Source organism: Populus alba, chromosome 11, assembly GCF_005239225.2.
Source record: "Populus alba chromosome 11, ASM523922v2, whole genome shotgun sequence".
NCBI classification, from domain to species: domain Eukaryota; kingdom Viridiplantae; phylum Streptophyta; class Magnoliopsida; order Malpighiales; family Salicaceae; genus Populus; species Populus alba.
In genome coordinates, this window is record NC_133294.1 from 6,750,082 (window position 1) to 6,762,783 (window position 12,702).

Consider the following 12,702-nt stretch of genomic DNA (forward strand, 5'->3'; position numbering starts at 1 on the left):
TGAAAAAAAAAATTAGCATATATCATTACCAATTACAATTCAAATAAAACCATGAAACAAAAGGATGGAAAAGAAAATATTTATCATGATTTCAAAGAGACAAAATGGCATGCCACGTACCCAGTGCTCTGAACAACTTGCCCAAGAGTTGCAACAGCCACTTCACGCTTTGTAGCTGCTGCTCCATCTAACAAAGCTTCAACTATCAGCGGCATAAGTTCTGAAATATATTGCCTCATAGCAAAACCACCCTAAACAAGTATCACAATCAAAATTAACCACATACACATCAGAATAAGGGGGGAATATATCACACAGAGACATGTAGATCAGGCTAGGATGCAAAACAACATATATGGAAACAGCTGATACAGCATGTCCCTTGGTCTAGTGTTCCGGCTTGGAAATGCACTACATAGATAGACTTCATGCTTTGTAGGGTTATGAGTATGAAATCAAACAGGTCCTTGAATGCACATTTGAAAGACATCGTTGCAATCAGGTTGATTCCTAGTCCAGCTGAAACTTCAGTTTAACATCGACGGAGAGGACAAGATAAGCAACCAGATGTGGTCTTAAAAAGCAGGCTGGACTTTCTTACTTGTATCAACAACAGAAAGTGCCACAAGAAGATTTCTGAGTATTTAAATGTTAAAAAGCATCATGGAAATAAGAGAGAAACAGAAAAACTTATTAGCATCACCAAAGGCTCGTGACAAAAAGGCCAATCAACGATTTATATTCTTCCCAGATAATGAATTTCCAAATGAGACGTCAAACCCAAATTCATAACAGCACCCCCCCCCCCAAACCACACGCACGCACACAACAAAAACACAAAACCCAACCCCACCACAGAAATTAAAAAAAAAAAAAACTCTTTTTTTCCTAATTGCAAGCAATCTATAAAACCAGAGTCCACCCACCACTCTAGCAAGATCTCCGACAGTTACAAGAACTCCACTAATGATACCATTATTGGCATTTACTCCTGTGCCTTCAAGAAGTCTTGCCACAAGTGCCTGCACATTGGACACCCATTATCTTAAGAAGGAAGATAACTAGAAGAGCTAAACAAAATAAAAACAATAAACAGATCAAACCTTGTGTATTGGAGCAATGTATGGAAGTACAAGTTGTTCACAATTACGTATCAAACAACCTAATAACTTTGCACTTTCTTCTCTGCATTTGTTATCTGCACTGCTGACAACACAGGAAAGTTGAATATCAGACAACTTCACAGATTGGTTGAGAAAACTTCTTTCATCCAACCCAAATTATCATAATTTTTACAAGTAATATAAGTTTGTATGATAGCACAATAGCTAACTGTTGACATCACCTCTGTTTTAGATAGGTCAACAGCTGTATGAGATGACGACGGAGTGCAGGAAGAACATATGCAGGATTCTTTTCTGACAGTCTCCCGGCCACAGAGATTGCATACTCTCTAACGTCAAAATCCTGTCACAACAGCAATATCCATTTACCAAAAAAACAAACGATGGCATAAAAGCATTCAAAAACAGACACGTACACTTTATGGAACCGAGTTATATGAAGTGCAACCAAACAGAAACCTCAAATGAAGAATATAAAAATCAAAAGGCCCAAATAATGGCCAACTCTCTATTTTTGGAGGAAAGATGTTAATAAGAGAAGTATCTGAACCAAATCCTTACTCAAATATGCAGATTCTAGAATTACAGAAGAAAAATTGAACATGAAGATGGGAAGACCACCTTAACAATAAAATAACAATAAACACCATTTACAGGGGGGGGGGGGGTGAAAAAAATCTGCGTATTAGGTTTACTAACAAACGCATGCAAAGAAAAAGGGTTAATACGGAAATCAAGAACAGAAAAAGAAGGGAACAGGGAAACTTGCAGTCAGAGTATGTCTAGAATTTCCCATATCTATGAAAAGATGCAGCTACTCAGGAATTTTTCCATCACATGTCCTATTTACTGTAAGGAAAACCCTATTGCTTAATTTCACAAATTAGCAGGAATTACAGACAACATACCCATTATTGGAAGTGGAATTATTTCTAAACCTCCCATTCTAAATCGAAATAAAAACACTTCACAGATCATAGTGTGATTCTTCAAAACAGATGAGATGAATAGATAGAGAAGAGTAAGCAATCCATTTACCAAGCTACTGGAACCAGAAAGAGTAGCAAGATATCATGTACTTTCCAGAATAGACATTACAGGAAGCAACCAGCCTCGCCAAATAATCAAATAGATAGTAAACCAGAAGATTATCTGACAAGAATCCAAATTAAATTTGAAAAAGAATAAAATTGTTAATGCAATGTTAATGACCCATGAAATCTTGTTGAGGGGGTGTTTGGGAATGTGGTAAGGGTTGCTTTTCAAAGTATTTTTCGCTTCGAAATGCATCAAAATAATGTTTTTAAAAAAAAATCATTTTTAACATCAACACATCAAAACAATTCAAAAACACTAAAAAAAATTATTATGAAGAAAAAAAAAATCAAATTTTGATGAAAAGCAAGTTCAACCTCAATTCCAAACGGGGTCGAAGTGGTGCAATTTGATTCTAATCCTGGGTTTCAGATGCCAACATTTTAAGTATTCAATTGCAAGATGTACAATTGGCTACAAAATAGAACAACTTCAAAATAATAAAAAAGAATATCACAGAAAATCTGGGGCAAGTTTCAAATCAAATATACTTTCCATTACTGACAAACAGTTGACAAATTCACCTAACACAATTACATTACATAACCAAAATAAAGTCTTCCATCACATGAAATAACTCCAGGAGTCACATACACACCTCATCATTTAAAGCGGCAAAAACTGCACTGAGAATATCAGCTTGTGCTAGAAAATCATCAAAACCTCTATTTCCATGAAGAGAGGAAAAGATAGATTGGCGAACAGTGACATCCGCATCTGCAACAGCCGCAATGAGAAGCTTTTCCACAAGCTGCAGATGCACCATGTCAGATTACAAGAAAGAACAAAGAAAGCTCACATTATCAACCACACTCAACTTTTGTTTTTGGCAAACATGATAAACTAATCTTAATACAGGTCTCAACAATTTGACAAGCTCGAGCAAACATGAAGCTGACAAATTAATGCATATAACCAAGCTGTCTATTCATGTAACATGTAACAAAAATTTGAAAAACAGTTACAGAAATGCATAGACAGAGGCCGCAACTGGAAGGACACAGGTCACAGGAAATGATGGGAACAAACAAACAGCTCTAGACATGGGAGCATAAAACATCATTTAACAAGAATAGAACATCAAGATACAGGAAATAAGAACAAACTAAACCTCCTCGACAAGACGCCATCGCTTTCCCCCAGCACGATTGGACCTGCCAGAACCAACCTGTGTAGATACCATGGCAGAAAAGGAATTTGCAACTAATTTACAGCAACAAAGTGCAGCATCTTTCCGGGTAGCTCCATCTTCATCATCCAAATATACAACCACTGATTCTCTGGCAAACTCAAGAAGTTCATGCCCCTGGACAACAAAATAGCTTCAGAACAGAATCTTGAGTGCAATATGCTTCAATTTGGATATATGTGTGTGTATGTGTGTGTTAGCAAACCTTAAAATTAAAGCGAGCTAGCGTCTGCAAAGCAAGTTGCACCAGTGCAGAACCACTGAGGTCCGATACTTGCTGAGGTGCGTTCATCATACTCCCTCGAACAGTATGAATAGCTGCCCTTGACTGAGAAAAATGGGACTTCGAAAGAGCTAACGAAATGCAATCCAGCAGCCGCTCTTGAATAGTCGGCAGCAATGATGGAATACTGAAACAGCAAATGATAGCATAGAGATTTTAAGCTCCTGACCACTTTTAAAGGAAAATTTTTATTAAAAAAATGAGGTTATTAAATGGCACACCATACCTATCACTTATCTGCTCAAGGGCTTCAACAAGCGTGGGAGAGAGCCCAGCAGAGAGCATGACATCCAAAAGGCCGCGGACATAAGGTTCCATAGCAGTTTTCATGGCTTTTGCAATATTTCCAACACAAGCCAAAGCCTCAAGTGAGGGTTTGGCCCTGCGTGGAGCAATCTAAAAGGGGGTGCGGAGGGAAAACAGAAAAATACCAATAAACCCCAAACCGCAAAAGATGAAATAGAAAGAAAACCAAAATCATTGGAGAAAATAATGTCAGCCACATAGTGGATAGCTTACTGCATCGCGTAAGTGAGCTGTAATTGTCGGCAAATAATGTTCAAGTTCCCCATCCAAAGCACCAGCCATCTCCCCTAGGGCAATGAATCCACTGCCACGTTCGGCTGGTATTCTTAGCACTGCAAGAATATGATTCATGCATATCTGCAAGACATCATCATTTGATGTTGTTCACAATCAGTTAAATAATTGTTGATGCATCTGGGATACTCTGTTCCAAAATGCTATTTATTATAGCTGCTGCAGTACAATTAAGAAGGCAGTGAAAATCACAAACCTCTAAGTAGTTTGTAACAAATCTATCCCGCAGAAAGTGAGCAATGCGTGGCAGCAATGAAGTTATGCTCAGGCGAACAAGTCGATCTCGATGCTCGAGGTATCTAAGAACAATCTCAGCAACTTCTCTGTACCTTGACATCATAAACTCACCAGTATTCCTACATAAATCATGTTCAATTACATGAATATTAGATGCTATAAGAAACTAAATCATGGTAGTAGTACCTGTTCAACATTTATCAAATTGCCAGCAGTTATACAATCACAAACAATCATGTGGAGCTTAAAAATATTATACAGTTTACACAATATCGAAGCCCTGTATTCCTGAGAAATAAGTCAATCTATTCAGAATTTTATCAAGTGCAGCTGGCACACAAATATATCATTATAATCAGAAACGGTAGTGTGGTCCTTATGAATACTTTTGCATAGTATCTTAAAATCATGACAGTGAGTTTGCCAACAAAAAGTATTTCATGTCACTGTCACTGTCACGTCATTTTTCTTTGTATTTTTTTTTACTAGCGTAACAGTCACATGCATTATAAATGAATCTATAGCAATAAATTCAGAATATACCTTATTGGATATAGGATATAAGATGAACATATATTGACTAATTAACAGAACTGCAAAATAGAAAGTATCAGCAAGATCATGGAAATCCCATCCATTCAGCGAAAGCTTCCAAGGTCTTTCTTGGCACCTTTCCATGATCCCACCACATCAATAATTCACATGCCAAATGCCACAACACCCACCCTCCATAACTAATTTTGCAGAATAATTGAAGTGTCATGATGCCAAACTAAATACAATGAGTACACCAGCTTACAATTCTACAATAAGCAAATTAGCAAAACTAGCTCCAACCAATCAACCAGTAATTAAACTACTGGCTCACTACTGTCCCTTGGAAGTCTCCTTCCAATTTTATTGCTATCAAAGCAAGAATATATAACGAAACCATAAATTTTTGGACGACTGCAAATTTCTTAATCAGAGCTAAAACTCAACAAATAAAGCTGACAGCATTCTTTCAACTAAAGCAGCTAGGAGTATTTTTTCTTCAACAGCATAAGCCCTGAGGAATGGCCAAATAGGATATGAAGGAGATCATGAACTATGAATAACTTTGACAACCAAACTCAAAATAATTAACATTTCTATTATGAGTGTACTAAGGAATTGAGATGAAGTTAGTGTAAGGTCCATTAGTTTGGTATGTTTGTTGCAAAATGGGATTTGAAACTTGGGCTCTTTAGTTCCTTGGAGGCCAAGTGTTTTCCAGTTTGAAAAGGAGAAAAAACTTTCCTTATCAAACTTAAAATGGTATATCATAAATTCAATGCAGAAACAGGATAGCATATAGAAAAGTGAAGTTATTTTCACCATTGCCAAACAGCTGGGAATGTTTCCAGCACATTTTCAATGGCAAAGCAAATATCAGGAAAAAAAATCACTGTCCCAAAATTTGTTTTCCAAAATCAATTCATTTCCATCAAACTAGTGGATCCTTGAATACAAAATACCACAATTAAACTAATTTCATGATTCATCTCCTAAAACCTGTTATCAAAGTTGAAACATGAACCTGTTTTTTGAGCAAGTTAGTTTAACTGTTTAATCTTTTATTTATTTATTTATTTATTATTATAGACAAAACATAAAGTGCTTCATTTGTTAGCTCATAGGCAACAGTTCCTAATATACTGCTGTTGACTAGACTTGTACTGGCTAGCTGTGAATGTCACATAGCATGAGATAGGGTGCAGAGTTTTAAGCTCATAGCCAACACTATCCAATAGAAGTACGGGACAATAGTCACTGCAAGACAATTTACAGCAACATGTTAGCTCAAAAATAAGCATGCAATCATTTTGCAACCATTCATTCAAGCTAGAAAATTCAATAAGTCCACGTCAGTAACATTTCTGCAATAACAAATTCAGTCATTTATAACAACCTCAAGAGCTCTCCAACAGCAAGCAAAGAACCATGTATGCTGTAAACAGGAGCATTTTTACCCAATCCATCTTGTGTAGCCTCAAACATACGATAATACCTGCCAAATACCCAATCAAATTGAAGTGTTTACTCAATAAGTATGATGAAAAATTGTTTGTAGAAGGCAACACAAACATCAATACATTCAAACAAGCAGTTTGAAAGTCATGTATTCAAACATAGTGAAAAGGCAATATGAGATATTCACTTATCCATATATAAAAGGAATAGAGACGCAGAAAGAATTAGCTCCAACTACTTCCAAGCACCCATTACAAGACCTATCACTAGACAAACTCAAACAGGAAATGCCTGCCTTGTTGCTGCATCAAGCATTGGAGAAAACAACACTTCATCGGAGTAATATTTCAAGCATTGAGGTAGGCTCCTAGATCAAATTTTATTAGAACTGTATCAATTAGAAAGTCCTAATCAAATCTTTATGACACGCAAAAATACAGAGATGGCATGTTGAATTTAGCTTGTTCATCTTATTTTAGTGCATTACAATAAGCATTTGATGGGAAGTCCCAATCAAATCTTTATGCTAATCAAGTGGCAGAAAAAAATCTCAATTTTACTCCTACATTATCAAGTCTTGTTGCAGTTGAGTAAATACTAAACCCATGCTGACATCCTAACAACATAATTCTAAAGCTTCTAGGTATTTTATTTCTTCTTATTCTTGCTATCACTACCACTTTCTTAACATACACAATAAACATTAACAACTTAAAGCTCAAAAATACCCCCTGTTACTATTACAAGCACCATTCAAGGCCCTAATCAATTTGCAAATTGAAAACAATGCTACTCTATTTAATAAACCAATAAATTACTAAAGGCCCACAAAATCTTTTAAAACAAGTTTAGTCCTGATTGGAATTCCTTTTCCAAGGTCATTCTACAATACAGAGTAGATAAAATTCTGTACCCTCAAAGAACATTTATAACCACTGGATTGGATCAACCCAACACATATAAACCGGCCATACCTGATTAATTTAAAAGAAATAACAAAAACATGTTATTTGTGTTTACGAGTCTCTCTGGTCCTACTCTCCTGGTTGAAACAAATAACGATAAGAAAAGCTCTCCTAATATAAAAGAAAAGAAAAAAAAAAGTAGTTGCAGAAACAATCTCTTTTCCTTCCATCCTAAACTTGCATGCTTGTTAAGATGTTTATCCTTGACAACCTTCATTCGTTGACATATCTAACTCACATGTTTGCCCTTTCAATTGCAAATTTACATAAACATAGAAATCAAATCACCGTTAGATAAAACCCTAATAATACTTTCGTGGAATTAAATTTTATTCACAAGAATGGGAAAACCTGTAATTAAATCATTAAGAACCAAAATAATTGTAGATTTGCATCTTTGAAAATCAATGATTTTAAGATAGGGAATAGGAGATTTCTTGTTTGCCATATAATTAAATAAATAAATTGCATTTATAAAATGAAGGTACATTTTCACAACGATGTCAAGAAATTAATTTTATTCATTTAGGTTCAGGAAACTAAATGAAGAATAGAAAACGGGAGGAAGAAGCTGAACAGCATGATAACTGATTGAGTAATCAACCAGTTCATTATTTAAATTTTAACCCAAAGGTGTATGTTAAATGAATCAAATCCAAGGGATAAGAATTAATGCCCCATCAGTACAGAATTTTAAAATTTTGTGCAACAGTTAAAGCCCCTTCCTCCCATTATAACTCTCAGCTTCTGGATGCAAAATGTGTATATACTTCTGTAAAATCAAAATATATCACAAATTATCATAACTGACCACTGCACACGCCAACGTGTCTCACGCTTCTCGATAACTCTAAGGCAAGCGCGCAGTGCCTCCACAGCTCTCTCTCTAATTGCCAACGTTGGATGCCTCAGTGCAACCCAGATTGCATCGACAAATTCAGGTACGTGAACATTGAATACTGTGGAGGCATTTTCTGCCACTTCCTACAATAATCAAGAATACATCCTTAGGATGTAGAAATTTTCAAAAATTTAACGGAAAGGCAAAAAAGTCTTTAGGATGGTGAGGTACAGTCTTTATAACATCATCAAAAGAACAAAAAATACGCTTGTCAATAGAATAATAAACAACCATGCAATTAATTTGTCGACTGAAAGAGAAAAGGAAAGGGAAAGTAAGTCACTTACTTTTAAAATTAAGACAGCAGCAAAAAGGCGAAATTCTGCTTTGTCATTGCGAAGCCAATCTAGTGCCATTTTGACCTAACACAAACAAAAATATCAGAAGCCACACAAACAACATAATCAAACCAGACAAGGTATAACCAACCTGAAATTCTACTTCATCTGCAGTCATTGCTCCACCAGCCCTAGCCAAATGGCCAAGAACTCTACTAGCATGTGTCAACACTTCAGGATCTCGCTTTACCTCAAACACACTCCGCATATAAATAGCAAACTTAGACACTTTGGATGCATTCTCTCCAAGTGCTACATCTATTAACTCATCAGTTGCTCTTAATGCTCCCAAGTTCTCAGCAACCTCGTTACTCTCTAATAAACTAGAAATTCTTTCATATAAATGATCCATAAAACGGGGAAATGCTTCTCCACTTATATCACGTGCTTCTTCCTCTAGATGTTTTCTCAATGCTAATGTCGCCCCCTCCTTCAACATAACAGCACAAGCATTCCAACATCAAAACCAAACAAATTTTTAAATGCATGAATAAATAACCACAAAAACCGACAATAAAAGAGCCAAAAACTCTCATTTTCCATTGTAGTCTCTGACTTTTCTAATAACTTAATTACTGATTGGTAATTAGATACGATTGCTTAATTAAAAATTCACTTTGTTAATTTCTATCAAGTATAACTCCATCATGAATTACTGATTATACGCAAAAACTAACAAGAAACACATTTCTCCATTCAAAACCAGAAAAATTAATTTACTAAGAGGAAAGCAACAAAACGCGTAACTCTAACACACTCACGTTTCCGCTTTCACCTTTCTTCATTTCTGCTAGTAACTCAATTTGTGATCAGTACAAAAAACTATTGAATGTTAACTTTGCTAATTACTAGTAACTCTATCGCTGATCACTGATTGAACACAGAAACCTACGCGACAATTAACTTCGCTAAAATTAACGAGAGATTCAGCGATACCTTAGGGTTGCCGCGAGTGCAGAGGTCGGCAAGAATGCGATTAAGAGCGTCGAAACTTCCGCCGCCAGGGGCGGTGGTTGCAGGCCCGACCAGAAAACGGAGGGACTGTGATGTGGAGGCCATTTTTAACAGAAACCTAACTACTACTAGTCTCTCTAATTTAACTTAACTTAGCAGCAATTGCTGTATGGATCTTGTTTAAGACATCGACTTTTCTTAAAAGGGAGAGCGGGAGAGCGAGGGTTTCACTTTCACAGAGAGAGGGGAGATACTTCAAATAGAGAGGGTTTTTTTGGTGCTCTCTTTTATTTTCTATTTTTTTATATTTTTCAAGAGAGAGATGTACACGTTCTAAGTACGCGTGGAGGCTTAAGAAGGGAGTGATGACAGGCATCTGTTATCTTTCACTTTTTGCGCTTTCTGTTCGTTGCGTCCAGGTTCGGGACCGTTTATGTTATTTCTTTTTAGTTTAGTGACGAGACTGTCTATATTAAAAAAAGGAACAAGAAAATGGAACGGAGTCTAAAAATCGCAAAATATCTAGACTTTCTTTTTTTATTCATTTTGAAAAAAAATATTATGAAAAATTGATTCATACACTAGTCTCAAGTAAACAGGCGGGTTTTTTTATAATAATTTTATTCATAAAATAATAAATATAAATATTGTCAAATTTAAAATGAATCTAATATAAATATATATTGGATTAAAACTATAAATATTATATATATATATATATATAATTTTATTTTACATTAAATAATATATGATAAATAGATAATAATTATTCATTTTAACAAAATAATATGAATATATAATTTTTTTTACTGATGAATAATAAATATGATATAAATATACAAAAACTCAACTCGTGAATACTTATTTTCATTATTCTTTTTGAACATTATACTAAAAAAAAATGAAATTTGGTTTATCTATTAATATGAATATTAAACTAGGTTAATATTTTATGTTTTTTTGTGTTTTCAATGAAATATTGTAGCGTAGCTTCAGTGATTGGTGTGCAAGGCAATTTTGATGTTTTGGGTTGAAACATAAGGGTTGCTTGATTTTATTTACTTTTTTTAGATAAATAAAATAACATGTCATCCATTTTTTTAATAAAAATAATATTGGGCCAAGTACATGGATGGGCTGACCCTTTGCTTCTTTTATTCCTTTTTTTTTTCTTGTTTTTTTTACCCTTTAAAAAAATTATTATTTTCATTTATAAGACATAGTTCTTAAATATATATTTTTTAATATTAAAAATTTATTTTCAATTATTATGTATCTATAAAAATAATGAAATTAATAATAAATTATTTATGAAAAATCAATTCAAATTATTTTTTTGGTTCTTGAATTTTTTTAATTGAACATGATTTTACTAATAAAAAAATTTACAAATTTTTTATCTCAATCAATTCATTGTTAGAAGGTAAAATGAAAAAAAAATTAAAAAAGCAAAAAAATAATAATTTGAGTCATTATGGGTTATCACAACAAACTTGTGATCTAAGTCATGAGATCAAAATAATTTAATAGAAAAAAACATTACAAAAACCAATTCTCAACCAATTAAGCATGCAACATGTATAACGAGAAATATATTATCCTATAAAAATAAATAAATAAAAATTACAAAACTCAACTTCAAATCAATCCATTGTTGAAGAACAACATTGAAAAGGACCTGAAAATACCTTACTCATGTATCATTAGAAAATGCATTGACATAAATATTACAGTAAGAAGTGGTGATACAAAAAACTATAAACAATTTTTTTAAAAAAAAAATTAATATAAATCATCCCGGGTTAAGTCAACAAGTCAATAACCTGGTCATAAGACCAAATAACTAGTATAAAAGTAAATTAAAAAAATCATGAAATTTAATTTTCAATCAACAAATCTGCAACCTAAGTAATGAGAATGAGATTACCACATAAAAGAAAAATCTAAAAAAATCACGAAATTCAGCTATAAACCAACCCATTGTTGGATTATGAAATAAAAAAATAAATATATTTTTTTAAAAATAAGTCAATATGGGTTAACCTGGTAAACCTATAATGTAAATTATAAGATTAAAATAACTTAATAGAGCAATTTTAAAATAATCACGAAACTTTAATTCTTAACCAACTAAATGTCAAAAACCAAAATTGAAAAGAAAACAAATTAGAAAAAGAAAAGGACCTATAAAAAAGATAGAGGAGAAGAAAAAAAAATAAAGAGAAAATCAGTATTACGAGATTGTGATAACTCTATAAAAAGCAAAACAACATAAATTATAAAGCTTAATTTATAATCAACACAATGTTGAAACATAAAATTGAAACAAAAATATTAAATTAAAAAAATAAAAAATAATTCAAGTCAATCCAGGTTAACTTATGAAACTCGCGATCCAAGTAAACAAAAATCAGTGTTTCATATATATATATATATATATATATATATATATAATTTGTACTCTCATAAAAAATATTTTTTTATTAATTTTATATAATGATCTGATTTATTTATTTTTTTCAATTTTAATCTTTAACATTATATTTTTTTTTGGAAATAGTCATGAGTTTTAATCTCAAGACCTGAATCGTGGATTTAACAAGTTGACTCGGTTTTTTTTTTTTTTTTAATTTCACCCCCAACAACACAATTTTTTTTTAATATCATCTTACAATATTATATTGATTAAAAATTATGCTTCACAATTTTTTTTCAATTTACTTTTTATGAGTTATCTCGGTATCATGAATTTATTTTTATTTATCGATTTCAACTTTTAACATTGAATCCGTTGGAAATAGAGCTTCGTGATTTTTTTTTTTTTTATAAAGTTATTATAATTTTAGTCGCGAATTTAGCAGGTTAACTTGATTTTATTTTTTATACTAGAAGAATCATGTTATGGGAAATAAGATTTAACTTCATAAAAATAAGATTTATTTTTATTTTTTTGATTTTAACATTTAATATTGGGTTAATTAGAAATTTACTTTTTTTTTTTTTTTTTTTATAAAATCACTCTAA

At 33.0% G+C, this 12,702-nt stretch overlaps 1 protein-coding gene across 3 annotated transcripts in view; it reads right to left on the minus strand.

The window, feature by feature from the left end:
• Positions 1-10,073, minus strand: part of LOC118051913 (serine/threonine-protein kinase TOR) — a 30,757-nt gene extending 20,684 nt beyond the window's left edge. The window contains exons 1-15 of one of the 3 annotated variants that reach the window (XM_035062696.2): positions 9,661-10,073; positions 8,816-9,154; positions 8,674-8,748; positions 8,297-8,469; positions 6,459-6,557; positions 4,488-4,647; positions 4,211-4,354; positions 3,918-4,087; positions 3,614-3,818; positions 3,331-3,525; positions 2,818-2,970; positions 1,346-1,467; positions 1,104-1,206; positions 927-1,022; positions 121-251 (exon numbers count right to left, since the gene is read on the minus strand). In XM_035062696.2, the coding sequence (XP_034918587.1) occupies positions 121-251; positions 927-1,022; positions 1,104-1,206; positions 1,346-1,467; positions 2,818-2,970; positions 3,331-3,525; positions 3,614-3,818; positions 3,918-4,087; positions 4,211-4,354; positions 4,488-4,647; positions 6,459-6,557; positions 8,297-8,469; positions 8,674-8,748; positions 8,816-9,154; positions 9,661-9,783 (2,288 nt within the window). In that variant the 5' untranslated portion in view covers positions 9,784-10,073. Of the gene's footprint in view, positions 1-120; positions 252-926; positions 1,023-1,103; positions 1,207-1,345; positions 1,468-2,817; positions 2,971-3,330; positions 3,526-3,613; positions 3,819-3,917; positions 4,088-4,210; positions 4,355-4,487; positions 4,648-6,458; positions 6,558-8,296; positions 8,470-8,673; positions 8,749-8,815; positions 9,155-9,660 lie in introns of those variants that run through there. The other 2 variants (XM_035062697.2, XM_073412477.1) reach the window with 2 other exon arrangements.
• Between the last annotated feature and the right edge of the window lie 2,629 nt (positions 10,074-12,702).